Raw genomic sequence first — 25,776 nt, forward strand, 5'->3', positions numbered from 1 at the left:
GCTGAAACCAAGGCTCAGATGCTTAACTGACTGCGCCACCCAGGTGCCACCAGATCACCTGTATCATTTTCACAGCCAGCTCCCCTCCGTCTTCCCACTGCCCTGTGATACCACAAGGAGTTCACGGGTGGTAGGGAGACAGTATCATTGCTGAAATTTGGAGCCTTGAAACAAACACCCAGAAAGGATGGGTTATGTATTGTAAACTATCTCCTCCTAGCTTTCCAGATGCCCTCCTTCTGCTCGCTCTCTCCACCCTCCTGCAACTCCACAGGTGATTCTGATGGGCATTCAAAGTTGTGCCACAGATATATAGGTATGTAAGTACGTGACTTGGCACTTAGCACAGTAGTGTGTAAGGAGCTGCTGCATGACCTGGCGGAGTGAAAGGAAGGGTGGGACTGGCTTAGTTTGGCTGTGGTAGAAGCAGAATGAAAACACGGCACCAGCAATGTGAAAAATAATGATGTCTCTGAACCCGTTTCCTCAGCTGTAAAACAGGAATAATATTAGTGGCTACTTCTGAGTAGTGCAGTAAAGATTAAATGAGACAATATAAGGAAAGGACCTAACATGGTGCCTGTAACATATTTGGTGCTCAATAAACTTGCCCAAAGCCACACGGTGAGTGTAGAGCTGGGATAAGTTCATGAGTGTTCTGATGCGCCACATTATTTTGACTGATCTTGGTTACTGCCGTTTCAAAGACTGTGAGGCGTGGGGTTTGCAGGGTGGAGTCCATCAGCAGAGAAATTAGATATAAGTCGTGGTGGAACTCTTACTCCCAGTTTCAGTGAGCGATAGAGCAGCAGGGCTCTGCTTCTAAAGATGCCCAGTTGCCTTCGAAGCCTTCGAAGCTTCTCCCAGCTTGCTTGGGTCCTGCCTGATGGGTTGCTGAGGGCAGGGGTGGGAGGAGGGGAGGCCATGCTATTGAGGCTTTATAATTCCTTCCTTCTACGGCCTCCCCTTTTCCCCACACTGTTGCCCCACACCTTGGGTTTCCAGGGGACAACTGGAAACTCTTATCCTGTCTGTACTCCCGTGCTTCTGCCCTTCCTCTGTGAAGTCTGTCAACTGTGTGCTAATGATGCAGAGGCTCTGAGCTCAGGCCTCAGGGTGGAGGTGGACAAGAGGGCAAAAGGAGGGGCGGTGAAGGCCAAGGTAATATCTATACTCCCTCTCTTTTTGAGCCTCGACCTCAACACTGAGGGTCCTTCTTTTTCCTCTCAGCTCTTGTCCTAGTCATCTAGGTGTTCATGCGAACTGTGAGTTTTCCCAAATTTCCCTCCTTGGTTCTGCTCCATAAACATTTATCTAGGGTTAACTGCGAGCCTCCCTTGTGCCACTTTCCTACCTCAGGTTCCTTTTACTTCCCCCTTAGACTGTAGCAGCAACCTGAGTGGCTCCCTCTGCCCCAGTCTTGCTTGCTCCATATGCTGTCTGATTCCGGTCACTCCATTGCTTAAAACCCAGAAAGGACTATCTACTGATACCCAATAAATTCCTTTTCCTGGCACTCCGGGCCCTTTTTTGCCTTCCCAGATCTATCTTCAGTCACTCACCCTTCAGGCAGTCCACACTCCACCCATGTGTTCTCCAAATGCTCAGTCCAAACACAGGATGCAGTTTAAAAAACAAACCAACCAACCAAACAAATTCTTTTAGAATAGTTTTAGGGGCACTTGGGTAGCTCAGTTGGTTAAGCATCTGTCTTTGGTTCAGGTCATAATCTCAGGGGCCTGGGATAGAGCTTCTTGGTTGTCTCCCTGCTCGGTGGGAAGTCTTGCTTCTCCCTCTGCCCCTCCCCCTGCTCATGCTCCCTACCTCCCCCCCCACCTCAAATAAATAAATAAAATCCTGAAAAAAAAAAAAAGAATAGTTTTAGATTAACAGAAAAATTACAAAGATAGCACAAAGAGTTCTCATTTACCCCACACCCAGTTTCCCCTACTATTACTATCTTACATTGATATGGTACCTTTGTTCTAATTATAACCAATATTGATACCTTGTTATTAACCAAAGTCCAGAGTTTATTCAGATTTCCTTAGTTTTTACCTAATACCCCTTTTCTGTTCCAGGATCCCATCCAAGATACCAGACTTCATTTAATTGTAATGCCTGCTTTAGGCATCACAAGCATTAGGCATTAGGCTCAACTGTGAGCATTAGGATATACCTTATGCGTCTTGCTTTCCCTTTCCCTAGGGATTACCCTCCCCTCTCACTCCCTCTCATCCCTTGACCCCCCCCCCCTTTTCCACCAGCAAACTTCCATTTGACCTTAAAGTCTCAGTTCAAATAGAACCTCCTCTTGAAAACCTTCCCTGACCCACCTCACCTCTAGCCTGGGTTAAGGACCCAGCCTTTACTTCCTACACTTACCAGCTGTACTGCAAGGGTTTGGTACTTGGTTTTCCTCCCAGACCACAAGTTCCATGAGGGTAGGGTCAGGTCTGATTCATGTCTACAATTCTATTGCCCAGCAGGGGCTCGCAAAGAGTAAGCGTTCAAGAGAGCTTGGCAAAATGGAAGTCAGTGCTCAGGCCGTGCGTGGCTCTATACTTCTCCAAGTCAAGGCCCGCCATTCTTCCTGTACCTGGCATGTCTGACCCTTCTTTTGGCCCTGTATTAAGTTTTGCTTCCGCCAGCAACCTCCTCTGGTCAGTTCTGCCCCTCTGTGGCTGGGAGATCAGAAGCTCCTCTTCTGTTGGCCCCTCTGTAGAACAGCCACACTGCTTTCTCACGGGCTTTCTTCTCAGAGACATGTGGACACCAGTCCAGTTAGATCATTGGATACATCGGTGATCTCATTTGATCCTGAGAGGAGGTCTTGTCATCATTGGATGCATGAGGACACTGAGGCCCGGAGAGGTGGAGTGTTTGTACTTTTCCAGAGGTCACACAGCTGGTAAATGGCTTCAGTGAGACAGGAACCTAGGTGTTCATGACCCACCTTTAAACCTGGGCTCTTCTCACTGGATCACAGTGTTTCTACATACAAGCAACAATTTAGTGCTGTCTTGGAGCCATCCTGGGATATCCCTGGCTCCTCCATGGGCACTGTTTTAAAGAGTACTCCAGGGGTGCCTGGGTGGCTCAGTTGTTAGGCCTCTGCTTTGGCTTAGGTCATGATCCCAGGATCCTGGGATCGAGCCCCACATTGAGCTCCCTGCTCAGTGGGGAGCCTGCTTCTCCCTCTCCCACTCCCCTGCTTGTGTTCCCTCTCTTGTTCTCTCTCTCTCTGTCAAATAAATAAATAAAATCTTAAAAAATAAAAAATAAAAAAATAAAGAGGACACCAGGCTGAACCCTTCAGTTTCCTCAGCCAGGACCTAGGGAGGAAGAGATAAGGGAGTTAAGAAAGAAGAGAAAGAGTGAATAGAGGAAATCAGAGGTGATGCTAAGGTTGGACATTGTGTCCAGGCTCCTAGGAGGTGCCATTTTGTGAGACAGTATCTCAGGACACTGTCCTCCCCCACCGCTGTGTTGCTGTGTCAACTGATTGAGCCCGAAGGCTGGCCTGGAAATTTACCACCAGTGGAGGCATAATTAGCCTTTTAATTTCCTTCCAGCGGAAGTTTGCGCAGGTAGTTACCAGCCCTGTTTTCTTGGGCTCCTCCCTCTTCCCACTTTCCCACACCTCCAGCTCTCCGGGAATCTGCGTGCTCTGAATGTGGCACCAGGGGAGGAACAGCAGAGAATTGAGGGCAAACTGTAAATTGAATGAACATGACTAATGTTTATACAGAGCTTTACAGCTGTGCAAGCACTGTCACAACACTTATTTTATCCTCCCATGAATGCAGGGAAAAGGATATTACTATCAGCCCCATTTTGCAGCTAACAGATCAACTTAGAAAGTCAGATAACTGGTCTAAGGTTACACACCAGGAAGTGACAGAGCTGGAATTTGATCTCAGGTGTGTTTCGACCCCCAAATCCATCCTCTTACTGCTGCCCGTCACAGTACCCACTCACTAAATGCTTATGATGTTTAAGTGACAAATAAGTGCTGAAGGTACACTTAAATTAGGGGGATGATGAGAATGAGGATTTTAAGAGGCTTCTTGGAGGAGGTGATCCCACCTCTGAGATGGGAATAGAATTGAATACCAATACATGGAATTTTAAGAAGGTTTTTTTTTTTTTTTTTTTTGTCTTGTTTCCAAAGGGATTTATTTATTTTTTTAAAAAAGATTTTATTTATTTGTTTGACAGAGAGTGACACAGCCAGAGAGGGAACACAAGCAAGGGGAGTGGGAGAGGGAGAAGCAGGCTTCCCACTGAGCAGGGAGCCCGACGCAGGGCTCGATCCCAGGACCCTGGGATCAGGACCCAAGCTGAAGGCAGGCGCCCAAGGACTGAGGCACCCAGGCGCCCCTCCAAAGGGATTTATAGTGGTAAAGAAAGGTTAGACAGAATGAAGAACTTCATCTTTCTTTTCCAGGTTGGTTCTGACTCTAGACTGATTTTTCCCCCTCAGGTGTGCTACTCCAAATAACCTCCCAGCAATTCAGTCAATCCTAAAAAGTAAAAACCAGGCCAAATGAAAAACAAAACTGGGAGAGCTTGTGGTCTCATGGATAAGACAACTTGGTAATTCACACAGTATTCATTAGAGGGAGGGTAGAATGGAGGTTAGGAAGGCTGTGGGGTCAGACTACGTGTTTCAGAACTTTATCGGCTGCATGACCTTAGGCAAGTTTTTAACCTCTGAGTCTCCAATATTTCATCTGTTGAAGGGGTTTGATAATGGAACCTCTCTCAGAAAGAGGTAATAACGAAGTAGCACACTGCCTAGCACACTCTAAGCCTCAGCCAGTCATTACTTCTGCCTGTGGGTATTGGGGGGAAAATGTGAATCAGAGAAGAGGAAACATTTGAACTGAATTCTGAATGGTAAGTAGAGACTGGGTCAACAGGGTAGGGGATCAGGTTGTTCTAAGCAGAGGGAACAGCATGAAAAAAACAGACTTTGAAGAACACAATATTTGGGACCTGGAGAGTAGTTCAGGGTGGTTAGAAGCTGGGTAGAAAGAATGGGAGGAGTGGCATGAGCTTAAGGCAGTCAAACTATTAAGTTAGAAAACCAGGGATAAATTTAGCACCCTAGCATTCTGGAAGGCACAGGGGTTAAACTAGCTTCAGCATTTACTAACTTGGACAAGTAGTTAACCTCTCTGTGCCTTGTTTTCTTTGTCCTACCCATCTCATAGAGCTGGTTGTGAAGATTGTGAAGTATAATGCATGAAAAACACTTGTCACAGTGCCTGACAGTTGGTAATGCTCGATTTATCTTAATAATTATCATTATTACTATTTATCATGACTCCTTAGAACTAGAAGAGGCCCTAAAAATTACCTAGTCTGATATCCCTATTTTAAAGATAGAAAACCCCCATTGTCAGATGAACGGATAAAGATTCCACACACAATGGAATATTATTCCACCATCAAAAAGAATGAAATCTTACCATTTGTGACAGTGTGGGTGGAACTAGAGTGTATTATGTTAAGTGAAATAAATCAGTCAGAGAAAGACAAAGACCATATGATTTCACTCATATGTGGAATTTAAGAAACAAAACATATGGGGGCGCCTGGGTGGCTCAGTGGGTTAAGGCCTCTGCCTTCGGCTCAGGTCATGATCCCAGGGTCCTGGAATCGAGCCCCGCTTCGGGCTCTCTGCTCACCAGGGAGCCTGCTTCCTCCTCTCTCTGCCTGCCTCTCTGCCTGCTTGTGATCTGTCAAATAAATAAATAAAATCTTAAAAAAAAAAAAAGAAACAAAACATATGAACACAGAGGAAGGGAGGGAAAAATAAAATAAGATAAAAAGAGAGAGGGAGGCAAGCCATAAGAGACTCTTGACTCTAGGAAACAAACTGAGGGTTGCTGGAGAGGAGGTGGGTGGGGGATGGGGTAACTAGGTGATGGGCATTCAGGAGGGCGCTTGAGGGAAGGAGAACTGGGTGTTGTATGCAACTGATAAACCACTAAATTCTATCCCTAAAACAATAGTACAGCATATGTTAACTAAATTGATTTAAATAAAATTTTTTAAAAAAGATGGAAAACCCAAGGCCCAGCGTGGGGCATATTTATAACCCCACAAAGCAAGTTAGTGGTAGAATTAAATCATGCCCAGGCCTCCTGACTCCCAGCCTGCATCATGTGACTCCCTTACTGTCATCAGGTTGCCTCTGACAGGTTCTCCCTCCCTCTTCAGATGATTGTCTCCCCTCCCTTGTAAATACATTTCAAGGCATTTGCTTTGTGTTTATCCTATTTTTAGAATACTCTGGCACCTGTATGCAAATGATCCTCAGGGGCCTTGTCTGCTATGGTGTCTTAGGCCAACTCCCCAAAGAAAACAGCTATGAAACCAAAGAGAAAGCACAGCCCGGGGCAGGGTGGAGGTCCCGAACTGTGTTTCTAGTGAAGTCCTAGAAGTCCTGGGGAGTTAGTTTATCCTCATCTCTCAGCTGCCATCTCTGTTTTAACTCTTTGTGTCTCTGTTTGGAAATGAGTTCATGAGTAGGTCTCTGGCCAGGCTCCAAGCTGAGTTTTTGGGATTTGAATGTCGTGTCAGAAGGTGCTGTGGAACCCAGGCCTGTGGGTGTTCGCATCAGGTTTTCAGCTGTGGTGCTGGCTCGGGTTCTGGAGAAATGATCCTTCCTTTCAGGAAAGTGGAAGTGCTATAGGGGATTGGAGGGAGAAAGACAACTTTATGACAACCCAATGGTTCTACCCAATTCAAAGAGAATTGGTTCTCAGGAGGTGATGAGGGGTCAGAGCAAGGCCTCAAACACTTCTCTGATAAAGGGCAATTTCCCTGGCCCTTGGCATAAGCAGCAGTGTCCTCATCCCCATGGCCCTCACCGTTTAGCACTTTCTGAAGTCTTGCAGGTGATAGGCCCTATGTTGGACACCATAAACCCCTAGGAGTTCCCTGTTCTCTCCAGGACCATGTCCAAGCCCCTGGCCTGGCATTCAAGACCTTGATGATCTAGCTAGCTCTAGCCTCACGTTCGACTTCACCCCCCCATCAGTATTTTAAGTACTATTTTTCAGAGAATCTAAAATGCTATCAATTATAATTTATATTCTTATTTCAGAGATGCTAAAATTTGGGGGAAAAATGGACATCTTAGAATCCTTCTGAGTATTTTATACTTCAGTGAAAATAGAACTGCCTGTATTTTCCCCAGACACCGTGCTTTCAGGCTTTATTATTTTTTTTTCCTTTTTAACTGTTTCTTATGGAAAATTTCAAACACACACTCAAGTAGGGATACTAAATATAACATAAACTCCATAATACAGCTGCAACAATTATCGACTTAGAGTTTATCCTCCATGTTTTCCCCATATTTTGTTCTCCTGGGACTGTTAGTATGAATATCAACTGCCAATACTTACTATGGGCTTAATTTTTCTTAATTGTATATGCTCATTAAAAAAATGCTTTTAAGATTACAAACAAGTGTAAAGAAGAGAACTTTTTTTTTTTTTAAGAAGAGAACATTATTGATGTTTTGGTTGGTTTCTTTCCAGTTTCTTTTCTATGAGTTTTTAACATAATTGCAGTCATACTGTACATTCAATTTTATATCCTGCTTTTTAAAAAGTGTAACATTATAGGGGCGCCTGGGTGGCTCAGTCATTAAGTGTCTGCCTTCAACTCTGGTCATGATCTTGTGACCCTGGGATGGAGCCCCACATCGCATCGGGCTCCCTGCTTGGTGGTAGGCCTGCTTCTTCCCCCTCCCACTCCCCCTGCTTGTGTTCCCTCTGTCACGCTCTCTCTCTCTGTCAAATAAACAAACAAATAAATAAATAAGTAAATAAAATCAATCTTTTAAAAAAAGTAACATTATAGCAGAAGTATAGCTAACATTAGAAAACCTTTATGAAAAACAACCTGAGGGTTTTGAAGGGGCGGGGGGTTGGAGGTTGGGGGAACCAGGTGGTGGGTGTTAGGGAGGGCACAGATTGCATGGAGCACTGGGTGTGGTGAAAAAACAATGAATACTGTTAGGCTGAAAATAAAAAAAAAAAAAAGAAAACCTTTATGAATACGTTCTTAATGACTTCATTGTACATTATAGGGAGGATGCACCAAATTCGTTCATTAATTCATGCGCTCAACTGTATTTGTTGCACTTACATGTGTTGGGTACTCTAAATCATGGTAAAAGAATAAGCCACAGTCTCTGGCCTCTAAGCTAAGCTTAGCTGTTCTCTGCTATTTGAATGTTTAACTACTTTTCAGTTTGGAGCTGTTATGACTCATGTTACAGTGATCAGTGATCATCCTGTGTGTAAAACTTTTCCTGGGTTTCAGATTATTTCCTTTAAATAGATTTTCAATAGTGAAATTCCTATTTCACTCTATCTTTGCCAGCATGGAATATTATGTTATTTAATTTTAGCTAATGCAATAGGTTTAAAAATGTTATCTCATCATTTCAAATTGCATTTCTCTGATTACTTATTGAGTAATCATCTATATATTTATTAACCATTTGTTTTCCTCAAATTGTTTGACAAGATTCCTATTTTTATCTCTGACAGTTTCTCAGTATAGGTCTGACTCTCATATCCTTTTACTTGCTGTGACCTGGGAATGTATTAAGTATAATCTTGTTCCAAGCTTCTTTTTTTTCCTCCTGGACCTCTTCCTACCTCACTTCTTCCCCCACCTCTTCTTGTCTTGAAGGGGAGTTGGGTGAGTCACCTAAAAGATACAGGAAGTGAAAAATTAAGTGAATTCCCCAGAGAGACTTCTCAGAATGCTCTTAATGGTGCTGATGTCAATTTGGAGGCAAAAAGGGTGAGGAGGAAATGGGTTGGCAAGTCTGATGCTAAATTTGTCCATGCCAAAGCACTCTGGTTTTATGGATGATGGTTCATTCAGTGTTCATTCATCTTTAAAATACCTGCTACGTGCCCAGGCCTGTGCTGGGTACTGATAAGGGCTTATTAGTTAGAGAAGACACAAATGAAATAGGTCATAATTAATAGTCAACTATGTACATTTCAAAGGCATTCAGACTAAGTGGAGAGGTTCAGCAGATAATTGGAAATTTCTATCTGAATCTTGGAAGTGAGGGGCCCAGGGGAGGATAAAGAGCCAGTGTAGAAGATAGAGCAGGAGTAGGGGGAGAAAAAGGGAACATACTGGTGAAGCAAGGTTTTATAGATGCAGAGGAAAGGAGGGGTTTCAAGAAGAGGAGTGTGTGTCTGGAGATGTCATCTTTGTTATTTAGGGCAACAGAGAGATCACATTATCTGCTCTTCTCTCCTTCATTCATTTCTTTGTTCATTTAGTATTTTTGAATACCTGCCAGGTGCCAGGCACTGCTTTAGATGTTGCTGAAGGTACAGAAATGAAAGATGTAGCCCCTAACCCACAGTCTAAATGAGGAGATACAGATGGGAGTGGAAACAAATCTTGATACAAGTGCTGTGATGTATTCATTCAGAAAATATTTATTGAATACCCAATACATGTCAGATATATTGAGGGACAATGAAAGGAAGTCCTATGACCCTTAGTTTACCTACTTGAAGTAAAATGTCATGCCTATATCTTAATGGAAAGCAACAGTTATATCCTTGAGAGATTTTGAGTTTTGAATTTTTGAGGGTTTTGTGTAAGAGACCAATGCCAAAAAAAAGAACCCAGCACACTTGTTTCTCTGGGCCTTGGCTTCTGTAAAATGAGGGAGTTGACCCTATATGTATCTATCATGGGATTTGTCACAGGTGAGGTACCTTTCCCATTAGACTGAGAATTCCCAGAGCAGGGATTACATGGAACTTTTTCACTGGCACAGTGTGGGCTCAATAAATACTTGTGGAATTGATTATTCTCGGAAGGGAAGCTTCTGCTCTAATATTCTGTGCTCTGCTGTCACTAAATTAAAGTCCCATGTATGTTCTGTGGAAGCTCAGAAGGAATGATGACAAACTTTGATGCTGGATCCTAAAGAACTTTCTGGAGTAGATGCCCTTTGACCTGGACCTCAAAGGTTAGATAGGATTATAGCAGGCAGGAAAGTGCTGTATAATTCCCAGTCCTGGATTCTAGTGACCTCTTTCCTGCCCTTCACCCTCAAGGCTCCATCACTTACGACTTATATGCCCTTAGACTTTAATTTTCTCACCTGTAAACCAGTAGTGATAATAATATATGGTATGCTGGAAAGAACATCCTGTGGAGTCCAAGTAGATTTGAATCCCAAACCAGCCAAGTAGCTGTATGACCTCGGGAAGACCTCTAGGTCTCAGTTTCCCTACCTGCAAAATAAAGGAGTCAGACAGGATGAGCTAAGATTGATTTCTTTTGGCTCTAAAAAGTCTGCATCCAGGGTTATTAGTATCCAGTGAGATGATGCAACAAAATGTTTATAAACTGTAGGTGCTCTGCAGTGTGGTTTATACTGCTGAGGACAGATGGGTATAACACCAAGTTAGCTCCAAGAGATCACTTTCTCCATTCCTCAGTCCTCTGATTCTCCCAGGCACCACCGAACCTCCCTGAAAAGCCCTCTACCTCTGATTTCCTACCATTCCCATGGGATATAATGCCTCAGCTCCCTGCTGCTGCAAAATACAGAGAACTTGGGGCATGGCAGCTATGGGTAAGAGGGTGGGGTGTGGGGAGAACCAGTCCCAGAAGCTCTCCTTACCTGCCTTCTTGGTGTTCATTATTTCTAACTCCCTACATGGCTCAGAGGTATGAAGAGGGAGGAGGGAAGAGTCTAGTCGGGGAAGAAGGTATGCAGCAGGGTGGTATTCGGGGAGATGGAGGCCCCAGAAATAACCTCTTACTAGTTGTGTGACCTTCCAAGTTCTGTCACTGCCCTGGGCCTCTCCCTTTGTCTATAACATGGGAAGGGACCAGTAAGAGGAGGTGGTTTTTACGATCCCACAGACCCTTTTCTAATCAGTCTTGAAGTTACTAAGTGAGTTTTCCCTATCCAGCTCATGGTCACCCCTTGAGTTTCATTCAGCATTCTTATTAAGAGCCTACTGTGTGTCAGGTGCTATAGTCAAGGGTCTGGGATTTAGCTAACTATAAAATTCGGTCTTAAGATGTTCATAATCTGAAAGAGGAGACAGATAAATAAACCAGTAACTATATTAAATGTGATGTGTCCAGGGATGTAATACCAAAGCATAAAAAAGAGTGGAGAGGGAAGTTATTTTGTCAGGGGAGAGGGGGTCAGGGAGAGCTTGAGAGAGGATGTGACCTTTGCATGAGTTTGTAAATTATAAAAGAGAAGGGGATTCCAGGCAAACATCTGCAAATCTTCAAAAGGCCCACGCGTAGTTAGGCAAAACTGGAACTCATGGGTCCGATGGAGGTAAGAGAGGGAAGGAACTGGAAGGGAAGCCTGAGCTAGATCCTTGAAGGGTCTGTGTGTTCTACTGGGAAATTTGGACCCTGTGGTGTGGGCTCTGGGAGGACAGAGAAGGGATTTAGGTCAAGAGGGAAATAATGAGATTTGGATTTTAGAGAAGACCCATCTGACATTCAGTATGCCCTATTGAAAATGTTGCAGACACCCAATAAATTTATCCTTCCCACAAGTATTTATTGGAAACCTCCCCCACCTTATGTGCTAGTGCTGTGCCGGGCACCGAGACACAATAGTAAGCAAAACCAGACATCCTGTTCTTGTGGCACTTGCAGTTTGGCAAAAGAAACAGACTTTAATCCAATAATTACACAAATAAATACAAAATTACAGTGGGGATGAGTGCCACAAAGGAGAAGTACACAGTGCCAGGACAGCATGTAATTGGAGCATTTGACTTTGCCAGGATGGTCAGGGGAGCTACTCTGCTGAGCTGAGCTGTGCTTCAAAGGGAGAGTATTGCCTCAAGAAAAGGCACAGGAAGGCTCTATGGGATCAGCCCCTCAGGACTCAGAATCCCATCCAATGTGTGTTTACCTTCTGCAGCAGATTTGAAGCCAGTATGTGTTGTCGTATCCTTTGATCTTCAGGACCTGGCCAACACTGCCACAGCCAGTGAAAATTTGAAAGAAAAGAAGGGCAAAGGAGGGAAACCTGTTAGGCACTTTAGCTACTTGAAAATAGCAGTGCTTGTCCCCAGAGTACTAAACATCTTCCTTCCTGTGGTTGTCCTCCCATGATACAGTTTCAAGTTCCCGTCGCTGTTCTGGTCCTTCAGCTAATTGTCCAAGTCCCTGTGACAGGTAGTTTAAAACTGAGCTGTAGCCTTGTGTAAAGAGCCGTGGTCCCTTGGGGCACCTGGGTGGCTCAGTGGGTTAAAGCCTCTGCCTTCGGCTCAGGTCATGATCCCAGGGTTCTGGGATCGAGCCCTGCATCGGGCTCTCTGCTCAGCAGGGAGCCTGCTTCCTCCTCTCTCTCTGCCTGCCTCTCTGCCTACTTGTGATCTCTGTCTGTCAAATAAATAAATAAAATCTTAAAAAAAAAAAAAAGAGCCGTGGTCCCTTGGAGCCAGAAGACCTGGTTTTACTTAAGCCCCTTTCCATCATTCACTGTCTTTTGCTTCAGTTGCCTCTGTTGTGGGAAGGGGATTTGGTTCTTCCTCTCATAGGATTTCTTTGGAAATTAACTGAGATAATAAGAACAAACTTTATAACCTCTAAGAGCTAAGCAAACATAGGATTTAAATATTTGGAAGGCTGCCACAGGAGAGAAAAATTAGATTTATTCTTTGTGTCTCCAGAGAACAGAATTAAATCAATGGATAAAAATTACCACATACAGAGTTCAGCTCAACAGAAGGAAGAAATGTTCTAATAAACAGAACTGTCCATCAGCGGAATGGCTGCCTTTTAAGGTGGTGGGCATCCAACATTAGAAACACTCAATACAAGTATGCTGTAGAATGAATTCCGATTTTGAGCAAGAGGGTAAATTGAAAACTCTTAAGGTTTTCTTTTAACTTTAGAATTCAACAATCTGGTAGTCAAGACAAGTGGAGGAGCTGAGAGAGGGAAGATGTGGCGGAGAGTAGCATGAACAGAAATATGGAGCAGAAATGAGTGTGGCATGTGTGGGCGACCATGCAGAAACTCTAGAGAGAAATGAAGGGTCTGTGTTGGGTTGATGATTCAGTGGAAGATAAAGAAGATAACTAATATTGATTGAGCACCTGAGTGCCAGACACATGTGATTCCATTTAAGCTCTGTGGGTACAGCCTTACCCTCTGGTGGAGGGGAGATCGTTTGCCCCAGGAAGCCTTAGAGGACCTCTTATCTGGGGGGATGGGGTGCTGCAGAGTGGGTTGGGTCCTGTCTTAGGGGGCATAAAGGGATCAAGAATATTCTGGTTGGGTTGTAGGTTGTATTGAAAATGCACAGGCTGTGGTCAAAAGACAGAATTTGAATCCTGACTCTCTCTCCTTATAGCTTATGACTCTAGCAGTTTACTTAACCTCTGTGATCCTCAGCTAATTTTATATAAAATGCAGACTCAAACTTATCCTACTTTAGGCTGCTGTAACAGTTAAGAGAAATGATGGGAAATAAAGGGCATCCTGGGAAGAGGCTGGGCTTTGGAATCAGACAGACCCCAGGCTTGACTCTGCTATGAACTTGTTGCAGGATCTTAGGCAAGTCATTTAACTTTTTCTCATCTGTAAATAGAGATAACAGTCTGTCAAGGCTGTTTGATTATTAAATAAAATAGGAAAGGTGCTTAGCATGGTGCCTGGCATATAACAATGCTCAACTAGCAGTTTTATTTTATTACTGTAAATAATGAGATCCCGTATATAAAGCATTTATCAAAATGTCTGGCACATAGTAGGTGTTCAGTTGATGTTAGCTTCTTTCCCCCTTGCCTGTGTGTCTGTCTGCCATGTGCAGCTGCTGGAGGCTGGGCAGTGGCTTGCTCACCCTGGTGTCCACTCTCTGGTGTAATGCTTTGCCCACAGAAAGAGCTCAATGAATGCCTGTTTCATAGAGGTGAATTGATTGCTTTTGATGACATGGTCTCCTTCCTCAAGTAGCCAGTGAGTCATGCCTCTTTCTTTCTCCTCCTTCCTGTCTCCTCTTTGGTTCTATTTCTGACTCTCATCAGTAGGAGGGGAATCAATGTTTGTCAAAGTGATTTTTAAAAATAAAAGAGAGAGGGAGGTTCAGGAGCAATTCTCTGGGCTACTTTCCATTGAGCACAGGATTGTGAGAGCTGGATTGTTGTTGTTACAACCTTGTGTTTCTTCAAGTGAGATAACCATAACAACAATATCAACAGTAGTAGCAGGAACTACTGTGGGCTTTACTAAGCACCTACTGTGTGCCTGGACTTCTGCCAGGCACTACAAATACATTATCTGTATTCCTCACACAAGTACTTCAAGGGTGGTATTATTATCACCACTTTACAAATGAGAAAACTAAGGCTTAGAAGAGTTAAGTAATAATGAAAATGATATGTACTCCCATATTTGAGTAGCGGTTATGAGCTAGACATTTAAAAAAATCTTCTGTAATTGCAAACAGCCTACAATGGAGGCATCATTATTTCTAGTCTAGGTGTGAGGAAGCTGAGTCTCAGAGAGATTAAAAAAACAAAAACAAAAACAAGCTTTCCTAAATCACACAACTGATGAATGCAGAGCTGGGAGTCAGACCAAGCCCTGCTCAACTTTTATGCTCATCCGATCCCTTTCTATCAGACCATTTGCTACTCCCTGAGGGAAGCATCATATTAAGACTCTGGCTGGAGGCAGCCCTGGGCAGGTTTGAATGAGTGGGAAGTGACACATTTCATGAAGCTCATCTACTCCAGCTGGGCAGACCCTGGGAAGTTGGCCCTATTCCTGGGGCTAACTCTGGAAGTGCAGAAATAACAATTCTGATTCTTTTATGGCACTTACTATGTACTAGGAAACATTCCCAGCATTTTAGATATAATAACTTTCTTAATCTTCACAATAAGTAGATAGCACTATTATTCCCACTTTATAGATGGAGAGAATACATCTCAGAAAGGAAAATTGCCCAAGAAGAGGATTACATTAGAGCATAAATACCAGGGGACAGTGATTTGGGAGGCATTTTAGAGGCTGCCTACCATAGCCGCATAGTAAGTGGTAGAATAGGGATTCACACCCAGGAGTCTAACTTCAGAGACCACACTCAGTCTCAAAACTATGTGGCCTTTGTGTTTAGCGAGTGGTGATTGAATCCCTACTGTATGCACAGCCCTATGCTAGGCACTAGGAGCATGGAGATGAAACTGGTTCTGTGTCCAAGCTCATTTATTTATTTTTTATTTTTATTTTTTAAAGATTTTATTCATTTATTTGAGTGAGAGAGAGAGAGAGAGCATGAGAGGAAAGAGATCAGGGGGAGAAGCAGACTCCCTGGCGAGCAGAGAGCCTGATGTGGGACTCGATCCCGGGACTCCAGGATCATGACCTGAGCCGAAGGCAGTCGCCCAACCAACTGAGCCACCCAGGTGCCCCCAAGCTCATTTATTACTCCATACCAGGGCTTGGCTTCTTTTCTTTGTTCTTTCCTTTTCTCTTCTCTTCTCTTCTTCAATCTCTACACCCAATGTGGGGCTTAATTGGACATCAGTTGGGTGACAGGACTCTCCTGTCAAAGAGCTGGTACACAGGGCCAGGCTCTAGTCAAGAGGTGGGGGACTAGAAACTCTCACAGTGAAATGCTACAACACAGATGGAGTGAGAAGACTTGAGACCTGCTAGCCATGCAGCTGCTCAGAAATCCTGCCTGGGCCTCTATGTCACTGCTTGGGATGGTTGGCTAAACTCTAGACCCTACAGGACAAGATTTGAGGCCTGCCCTGCTGATGGGTAGAAAGAGTCTCATCTGTGGTGTTTACTCTGAGGAGTTCAGGAAGCTGAGGCAAGGGTGTGTGGGGGTGGAGTGGATCAAATATTGCTGGCAGATTCCAGAGGTACACACACAACTTCTGCATAGATATGGCAAACTGATGATTTCTCTCAGTGGTGCCTAAAATTTCCAGTGTTACATGTTCACTCACTCATCCATCTCTTTACTCATTCATTAATTCATTCATCTGCATACTCATTTATGAAATGGAGAAAATTATATTTGGCAGAACTTTTAGGGAGAAGTACTGTATGTGGTTAGAAGGAATACTCTGATAAGCCCCTTGAGATGAAGAGTAAGATACCCAAGGACCATGCTCAACAAAAGGAGATGGAGATTTATATGCTCCCCAAGAATGGTGGGTGTGGTAAGTACAGATTCAGTTTTTCTGAGTAAGGTTGTGCAAGTCTGGGCCAGAGCTGAATTGCTGAGAACATGGAGAAAATAAGCCCTGCCAGAAACATAACTGTAATCTTTAATTTCTCATCTCTTCACCTCTAATCCATCACCATGCTCTACAGTTCACCTCTTAAATACCTCTTGGATCTGTTTCTACTTCATTCTCACTGCTACCACTCTATTTCAAATGCTTACTGGGACTCATTGGAACCACTGCAAAGATCTTCTAACTAGCATTCCTGCTTGCCATCTCTTTTTCCAGTCCATTCTCTGCATCACAGCTAGAGTGATCTTTCTAAATAAAGTTCAGATCTAGTTATGTTAATTCCCTGCCTCAAAATCTTTCATTTTAAAAGATAAAGTCCAGAGGTGCCTGAGTGGCTCAGTTGGTTGAGTGTCTGACTCTTGATCTCAGCTCAGGTCTGGATCTTAGGGTCATGAGTTGGAGCCCCATGTTGGGCTCTGTGCTGGGCATAGAGCCAAAAAAAAAAAAAAAAAGATAAAGTCCAAACCCCATAGCACAACCTTTAAAGCTCTTTCTAGTTTTAGCACCTACCTGTTTCCCATTTCCTACCATTCCGTTAGTTCTTTTGGAGTAACTCAATGGCAAAAACTCTTCCTTCTGCCGTAATACTTTCCTTCACTTCTCTGCTTGGAAAATTCTTCTTTAGAAAGAAGTCCTTGTTGTCCTCCTACTATTGTCAGATAAGCACATCTTCAGGCCAGTGCTTCTGGACTTGGTACAGATTCCATTAGTGGGAGCTACGCTGTCTGACACATTTATGATTCTCCTCCTGGGCATATTAAAAGATTGCATTTTCTTGGATGTGGGCGTGTGACTTGCTTTGGCTAGTGAAATGGGAGAAGTGGAAGTTTTAAGAGCCAGCACATGACTCACACTTTTTCCCTCTGGTAGCTGCTCTGTTGGTCTTTATCTTGGAATAGGAAGACAAAAAGCAGAGCACCCAGCTTTTAATGGATACGTAGTAATAGTAAAAAGTAAAACCTTGTTTAAGCTGCTGAGATTTAGGGATTGCTTTGTTACTGAATAACTCAGTATATCCTAACAGATACACTATCTCTGCTTTGACATCTTCTATAATTACTCAAAACCACCATGTTTCTACCTTACCTGATTTTTGTGACACGTTTTCTTTATACTGATTATCTGGAACTCAAGACATATTGCCACATACTGCTTATTATCAGTCTATCAGTGTATGTCTTAGCTACCTCTGCACTTTTACTGAGGCTCCTTGAGGGCAGGTATAGTGCTTGTTCCATTTTTAGATCACACAAAGTATGGTTCATGGCTATGAATTACATATTCATAGTATAAATTCATAATATAATTGTAATGAGTGTAGGAGTCATATAGACTTCTTTTGTGGGTTTTTTTGTTTCTTTTTTAAAAATTTTTTATTTATTTCTTTTTAGTGTTCCAGAATTCATTGTTTATACGCCACACCCAGTGCTCCATGCAATACGTGCCCTCCTTAATACCCACCACCAGGCTCATCCATCCCCCTACCCCTCTCCCCTCTAAAACCCTCAGTTTGTTTCTCAGAGTCCACAGTCTCTCATGGTTCGTCTCCCCCTCCAGTTTCCCCCAACTCACTTCTCCTCTCCATCTCCCAATGTCCTCCATGTTATTCCTTATGCTCCACAAATAAGCAAAACCATATGGCAATTGACTCTCTCTGCTTGACTTATTTCACTCAGCATAATCTCTTCCAGTCCCGTCCATGTTGGTACAAAAGTTGGGTCTTCATCCTTTCTGATAGAGGCATAATACTCCATTGTATATATGGACCGTATCTTCTTTAGCCATTCGTCAGTTGAAGGGCATCTTGTTTCTTTCCACAGTTTGGCAACTGTGGCCATTGCTGCTATGAACACTGGGGTACAGGTGACCCTTCTTTTCACTACATCTGTATCTTTGGGGTAAATACCCAGTAGTGCAATTGCAGGGTCATAGGGAAGCCAAATAGACTTATTTTAAATTGCAATTCTGACAGTGGTGATCTGTCTAAGCCTCAGTTTCCTCATCTGGAATAAAATGGAGTAACCTACAGAGTTTTTCTGAGTATGTGGATAACAGGTGCAACATATGTACAAATAATGACATGGTATAGTTATTATTGTTCCCTTATTTGTTTTTATTATCATTGTAGATTGTGTTCAGGAAATATTTGTGCATACATCCTTCTTTGATTAAGGTTTAGTGGTATGTGCTTTGGACCTGGAATCAGAAGTCCTAGATTTAAGGCATAGTTTGTGTCACCAGCTTTGTGACCTTGGGAAAGTCACATACCCTGGCTGCATTTTTGTATTCTCAGCTATAAAATATAAATGCTAATAATACCTACCTCACAGGGATTTTATAAAATTTAAATAAGCTAATATATGAGGAAATGTTTTATACAAGCTCGAGGATCATGCATTCTGAAATTGTAATGAAACAGAGAAGATTGGCTGGTCCCTCACATAAGGGCTGTTTGGACGTTTGTGAAGCATCCGAATGTGCTCCAGTGACACTTTGCTGTTGGTCTTGTTTTTGCTTGCTTGCTTACACGTCTGTCTTGCCAACTGGGCTGTGATCTGCTTGAGATAAAGAATTGTGTTGGTTATTTTTTAAGCAAAATATTATTGTAGATAAAATAAAAGTGCATGAAAAAAATTAAAGTCCCTGTAATTCTTGACTCTCCTACAGAGATAATCACTATTAATGTTTTGATGTGCTTTTTTCCAGTTTTCTTTTCTACATATATAGTTAGAAAACTGATACTATATCATATGTACAAGCATTGTTGCATGTCCCAACAAATATTTTTGTGCATAGGTCTGATTTTCTCATTTTGTAACAAAAGTTTTGAGGAGGAAAATTTCTGGGTCAAGAGTGCAAATATTGGGGTGCCTTGATGGCTCAGTCATTAGGCATCTGCCTTTGTCTCAGGTCATGATCCCAGCGTCCTAGGATCGAATTCCACGTCAGGCTCCTTGCTCAGCGGGGAGCATGCTTCTCCCTCTCCAGCTCCCCCTGCTTGTGTTCCCTCTCTCACTTTCTCTTTCTGACATAAATGAATAAAATCTTTTTTAAAAAAAGTTGCAAATATTTTTAATGATCTTGAGACTTCCAAATTGATTTTCAGAAAAACTGAACCAAGTTTCCATGAGCAAGGTGTGCTCCTTAAATATACCTTGGGTTATTTGTTAATTATTCTGAGGACTTTTTAGGAATAAAAGTAGACTTTCTAGGAGGCTAACTGTTTTTCCTACACAGGACACAGCTGGACAAGAGCGATACCGGACCATCACCACAGCCTATTACCGTGGGGCCATGGGCTTCATCCTGATGTATGACATCACCAATGAGGAATCCTTCAATGCTGTCCAAGATTGGTATGAGATTCATTCATTCACCTCATTCATTCATTCACCTCACTCATTCATTATTCATCAAACTGTCTAGAAAAATCTAATGTGTGCTAGGCCTTGTGCTATATGCTAGGGAAATCTAGAAGAATCAGACATGGCTCCTGGCCTCAAGGAGCATGTAGATGAGAGGAGAGGACAGAGCAGCAAGCAAGCAGTGAGAATATCATGACGTGCAGTAATGGAGACACGCACCAGGGCTGTGGGAACCCAACAGAGGGCTCTGACCCAGCTTGGGGAGCAGGGAAGACATCCTAGAGTTGTTGACTCAGATGCTACATTTTGTAAGATGAGCAGGACTTAGCCAGGGGATGAGTAGATAGGAACATTTCAGGAAAAGAATGCAGATGTGCAAAGACCAGAGGTAAGTGAGGAGTATAGGAAGACCAGAGGTCCTGAAGAATTTTGAGTGCTGGGGTAAGGAGTTTGGAGTTTATCTCCTAGCTGATGACGTTTGAACAGGGAACCAGCAGGTTCAGATTAATGTTTTGGGAAAATCATTCTGGTCACAGTAGTGAATGAAGCCACATATGACTTCCCCATAAAATTTATCCCTAGGCTGGGGGTCAAGAGTACATCCAGTCCAAGTTTATAAAGGTTCAGTATACCATGGAAATTAGCAGCTCCAGAGGTACAACCTCTGAGTAATTTACATCTTCCTTCCTGGAGCATAACTCACAGGGAGAAGGGAGCTGAGGGAAAGGATAGGTAAGAGGGAGGGCCAGGAGCCTTGCCCAGTGGAAAGGATGAGGATGGGAGGAGGTGGAACATCTGTGCCATGGGTCTTCTTCAGAATCAAAGAGGCTGAACAGGCCAGGCATACAGCAGCAGTGCTGGCCAGGGCCATGCTTATCTCCTGCTCCCCTTAGCATAATAGCTGCCCTTTGAGGACTTCCCTTCTCTGACAAAACAGAGAAGGGAAGTTGCCATGATCTGTGAAGTACTGTTGGTGCGCTGCAGCCTTGAGCTGAGAGTGGCTTTGACGACTGTCCAGGGTGCAGTCCACATGTCTGTCATTCACAGTGACCTGCATTCTCCTTCTCTGCCTAGTGGTCATCTTCCCCTTCCTCCTTTCTCTCTCTTCCCTTCTAACAAGTACCCCCATCTTCTTTTTCTCCTTTCCTTCCTCTCTTTTCTCTTTACTCGTGTTTTCTCTTCCCCTTTCCTTTCTCCCCTTTTTATTCCCTCTCCTCTCTTCAGTCATGACCTGTCTCCCCTCCTCCTCTTTCCCTCCTTCTCCATCTTTCCCCCCATCTCCTATCATGGATTAGCTCTCTCTTTAAGTGTCTCCATGCTGCTCATTCCCTGTTGGCCTTGACCTTCTTCCCGTTCACCGTCAGTCCCTGTTCCTTCTGTGTCAGGAACACAGTGATTTTAACACCTGGTGACGATTCCTCCAAGAATAACCTGAGTTGCTAATCTGGGAGCTGGGAGTGAATGGGGGTGGGAGGAGGGAGAAAGAGGACAGGAAGAGTAGTTTGGGGAAACATGGAGACTTGGCTCCAGTTATCTGCCTTGAGGCTGAAGATTGAGTGTCTCTTTCTCCCAAGCTCTGGCCTTTCAGTTTTGCTCCTAGTAACGTGGCACTAGACTAGCCATCTAAGCCCCAGTGCTCAGCACAGAATCTGGTGCTTTGTCAGCCCACAACAAATGTGGCTGAGTGAATTCTGTACCTTGAAGGAATGGCTTCTCACGCCTAAAGAGAGGGTTAGTGAGGGATCAGCTTTAGGAGCAGAGTCATTAATAGGTCCATGTTGCAGTTAGGGTTGAGTTAGAGTGAGTGTCAGTGTCAGGATAGGGCCACATTTAAGATCTGCTTCAGGATTAACTATTAGCTGGCTTATTCATTCATCAGACACTTGCTGACACCTTCTCTGCTCTGTGCTGAGGGCTGGCACCCCAGAGATGAATGAGACTATCCTCGCCTTCAAGGAGGGACTTATAAATCCAGCCAAATGTAACTGGTGCCGTGGTAAAGGTGCAGGGGCCCAAAAGGAGAAGTAATCATTTCTATATGATAGGGTAATTAGAGACAGAGTCCTATCCCCACAAATAGATGTATCCACAATATAAGGGGCCTATTTTATTCATTATATTAAAATTTTGTTTCTCATTATATAAGTAGCATATGCTCATTTTCAAAAATTTGAAAAATACAGAAAAATGTTTTGTAAAGATTTTATTTATTTAAGAGAGAGAGAGAGCAAGCAAACAGGGAGGCAGGGAGCAGAGGGAGAGAGACAAGAAGACTCTTCCCTGAGCTGGAGTCTGACTCTGGGCTCAATCCCATGACCCGAGATCATGACCTGAGCCAAAATCTAGAGTTGGTTGCCTAACCAACTGAGCCACCCAGGTGCCACTACAGAAAAGTTTGTTGTTGTTGTTTTAAACACTTTATTTATTTGACAGAGAGAGACACAGTGAGAGAGGGAACACAAGCAGGGGGAGTGGGAGAGGGAGAAGTAGGCTTCCCGCTGAGCAGGGAGCCCAACTTGGGGCTTGATCCTAGGACCCTGGGATCATGACCTGAGCTGAAGGCAGATGCTTAATGACTGAGACACCCAGGAGCCCCCAGAAAAGTATTTTTTAAAAGTTTCATAACCATCCTGTGTGAAGGAAACCACTGCTCACGTTTTGGTTTCTACAAAGAATCACTATCTGAGGCCTCAGTGAATGTTTGTAAGTCACAGAGGAGCAGGGAGAGGCTAGCTGGGCCTGAGAAAGCCTGGGAAGGCTTCCTCCAAGGAATTATGAGACTAGCCCTGGGCCCTGGGGGAAGAGTTAGTGTTGGGAAGGGACTCCCAGTATAGGCAAAGGCACAAGCCATGGAAGAGCATTTCGGGATAGTGAGAGATGGGAGGAAGTGGGATGAAGCTAGAGAGACAGGATGTGGATGGTCTTCAATGCCTGAGGGATCTAGACTTCATCACACAGCTAGTCAGGGGGCCATAGGGGAGTCCTTTTCAGAAAGGACTTGTGGACAGATGTTTTAGGGATGCCTAGGGGGCTCAGTTGGTTAAGCGTTTGCCTTCGACTTAGGTTATGATCCCACCCAGGGTCTTGGGATCAAGTCCCACATTGGGCTCCTTGCTCAGTGGGAAGCCTGCTTCTCCCTCTGCCACTCCCCCTGCTTATGCTCTCTCTCTTTCTATCTCTGACAAGTAAATAAATAAAATCTTAAAAAAAAAAAAAGATAGGTGTTTCAAAAAGAGCTCTCTGTCCAGTGAGGAGAGGGATGGACAGATGTATTAAGGGAAGGCTTCTAGGATCTGGGTTGAGGTTTGCAGGCAGAGCTGGGGCAGGTGTCCATCTGTCCTCAGCTGAGTTCATTGATGTAACTTGGGTGTAGCTAGCCCCAGAAGGGAAACCATGTCTTCGAGTTTTGCAGGGTCCTTGCTAGCATAGCAGAATGTCACTGTCCTCTCTCTGTCTCTTTTTAGGGCTACTCAGATCAAGACCTACTCCTGGGACAATGCACAGGTTATCCTGGTTGGGAACAAGTGTGACATGGAGGAAGAGAGGGTTGTTCCCACTGAGAAGGGCCGGCTCCTTGCCGAACAGCTTGGTACGAGCACAACATGTGTGTATGTGTGTATGTGTGCATGTTTACATGGGAATGTAACATGAAGGGTGTGTTGTGATTGTGAATTATGTGCATGTATGCTCTGTGTATATTGTTTTATGTCTGTGCAATGTGCATGTAAGCTTTGTGCTAGTGAGTTTTAGGTAATTTGTTATTTATGATGTGTATATTTTATTACACTGAATTACTAAGTAAAAGTTAAATTTTTTTAAAAGATTTTATTTATTTATTTGACAGACAGACAGATCACAAGTAGCAGAGCAGTAGGCAGAGAGAGAGGAGGAAGCAGGCTCCCCGCTGAGCAGAGAGCCCAATGCGGGGCTCGATCCCAGGACCCGGGGATCATGACCTAAGCCAAAGGCAGAGGTTTAACCCACTGAGCCACCCAGGCACCCCAAAATTCAAACTTATGAGTTCTTTTATTCACCAGTTCTTTCCACAAAGGCTTTGAGGTGTCTTACAAAAATCATCATAGTACATCAATAAAGAAATAAGAAAATTGGAGTAAAGGGAAAACAAAGGTAGGAGAAAATAAGAGGAAGCCAGGGGTGAGATAAATGTGTATGTTTTAAGTTCCCTGACATGCATGAGAGTTGGGCCAAAATATTGGCTTTGAGCTTCCTACCAGCCATGCAAGGCAAGAAACATAATCAAGTACACAGTCTTGAGATGGTCTTTAAAATAAAAACAAACCCATTTTTCCAAGAAGCTCTTCTTTTCATTGGCAGCTGTAGAGCAGGCTCTATATGCTGGACGTGACCATGTCCTTAATATCAAACGTCCTTTAACAACCACATTACGTCTTAGAATTCCTCTCAATGTAAACTGAGGTTTCTTTACCAAAACATAATTCACAACAAAAATAATTATCTGAAGGGATAAAGCAATGTGGTTTAAGTGCGGAGCTCAGTGACGCTCTGGCATTTTCCAAGGTTCAAGCACCTTTATCTCTGTGCTTCCCTGAGACCCAGGTGTCTCAGATGTGTCTTGGTGGCCTGACAGCAGAACTCCTACCAATACTTGCTTCAAAGAGCAGCGCCTTGCCTTGCCTTGCCAGAGAGAGAAAGAGACCGCACAAGCAGGGGGAGCAGCCCGCAGAGGGAGAAGCAGGCTCCCCACTTAGGAAGGAGCCCGATGCGGAACTCGATCCCAGGTCCGTGGGATCATGACCTGAGCTGAAGGCAAACGTTTAGCCGACGGAGCCACCCAGGCTTCCCTGTTTTGTTTCATTTCATTTTGTTTTGTTTTCTTTTTTTTTTTTCTATATTGGGGTTCAGTGTAGGGTCACCTCGGAGAAAACTTTCCCTGAAAGTAAGGCTCTATTGCTTAACTTTTAGCCAGTCTCCCTAAATATGTCTTATAACTTAGGTGTTGTAAATGTTGAGGAGTAGGGAGTTTAAAGTTGTTTTCTCTGATGGTCTCTGACGTATAGATACTTGGGCTTGTAGGAGAGCAAACTGTATAATATACAAATGTGAGTTGTGTGCGGTATGTATTTGTATCACGCGTATTATGAGTACATGCGTGGGAGAGTGTCTTATACTTCTTTCTTCCCTCCCCAGCTCCCCAGGGTAGCCTGGAATAGAAATCAGCAAACTGTAGGTGTTTAATAAAGAGGGAGGTTGGGTTATCTGGGATCTTGCTGTTCTTACCCCATCACAGAAGTTCACAGCATCCAGAAAGTGCCTGTGCCCGTCCCCCTGGTTCAAAGAACAGTGAACCAAACATTTGGGTGACCTTAGGCTATTACTTATGCCTTCGATCTGCTGTCCCCAGGGAGACTCCCAGCACTTTTCCCTGGAGTGGCTATACCCCATCTGTTTAGAGTTCTCTCTTCCACTCCCCACCCTGTACCCTCATCTAGCCGGTAAACCTCCACTCACTTTTCAAAACAGCTCAAGCTTCACATTTCTGTGAAGCCTCTCCTGGCCCCCAGAGCTCTTTCCTTCATGTCCCCGCCTCCCACACAGCAGACACAGTCCCTATCACACTTGGGTGCACTTGTTTACTTGTCCATCTCCCCTAAAGTTCCATGAAGACAGGAAATTAGTCTAGTTTATTTTTGTACCAACAGTGCCTACTTCGATGACCTGGCACTGAGTAGACACTGCAAAAATATGTTTTGATGAAACTTTATTATGTTAAGTGTTTGGCTACTTCATTTTATTTCAATCCAATTAAGACTTCCTGAGTGCCTACTGTATGCCAGGTACTGTGTAGTGGAATAGGACACACACTCCCCTGTCTGAAGGACAGAAACAGTGATACCCCATGTGATCGGTGTTGTGATAGAGGGATGTGCTGGGGGTTGTGGGGGAGCACAGAGGAGACACCTGACTCAGGGGGACCAGAGAACGTGATGCCCAAGCTGAATCTTGAAGACAAAAGGAGCAGCCAAGTAAGGAGGAGAAGAAGCAAGGATATTTCAGGGAAATAAACTGGTAAAGACAAGGACCCGCACTGTGTGTTCAGGGAACTATAAATC

The 25,776-nt window shown here is 43.8% G+C and overlaps 1 protein-coding gene across 1 annotated transcript in view; it reads left to right on the top strand.

Moving 5' to 3' along the window:
- RAB3B (RAB3B, member RAS oncogene family) overlaps window positions 1–25,776 on the top strand; it is a gene marked incomplete at its 3' end in the record, with an annotated part of 62,942 nt that overhangs the window by 26,503 nt on the left and 10,663 nt on the right. Inside the window, exons 3-4 of the mRNA XM_080801366.1 lie at window positions 19,557–19,675; window positions 23,149–23,273. Of these exons, the coding sequence (XP_080657492.1) occupies window positions 19,557–19,675; window positions 23,149–23,273 (244 nt within the window). The remainder of the gene's footprint in view (window positions 1–19,556; window positions 19,676–23,148; window positions 23,274–25,776) is intronic.

Source organism: Martes martes (genome assembly GCF_963455335.1).
Source record: "Martes martes genome assembly, chromosome: 4".
Classification (NCBI taxonomy): Eukaryota; Metazoa; Chordata; class Mammalia; order Carnivora; family Mustelidae; genus Martes; species Martes martes.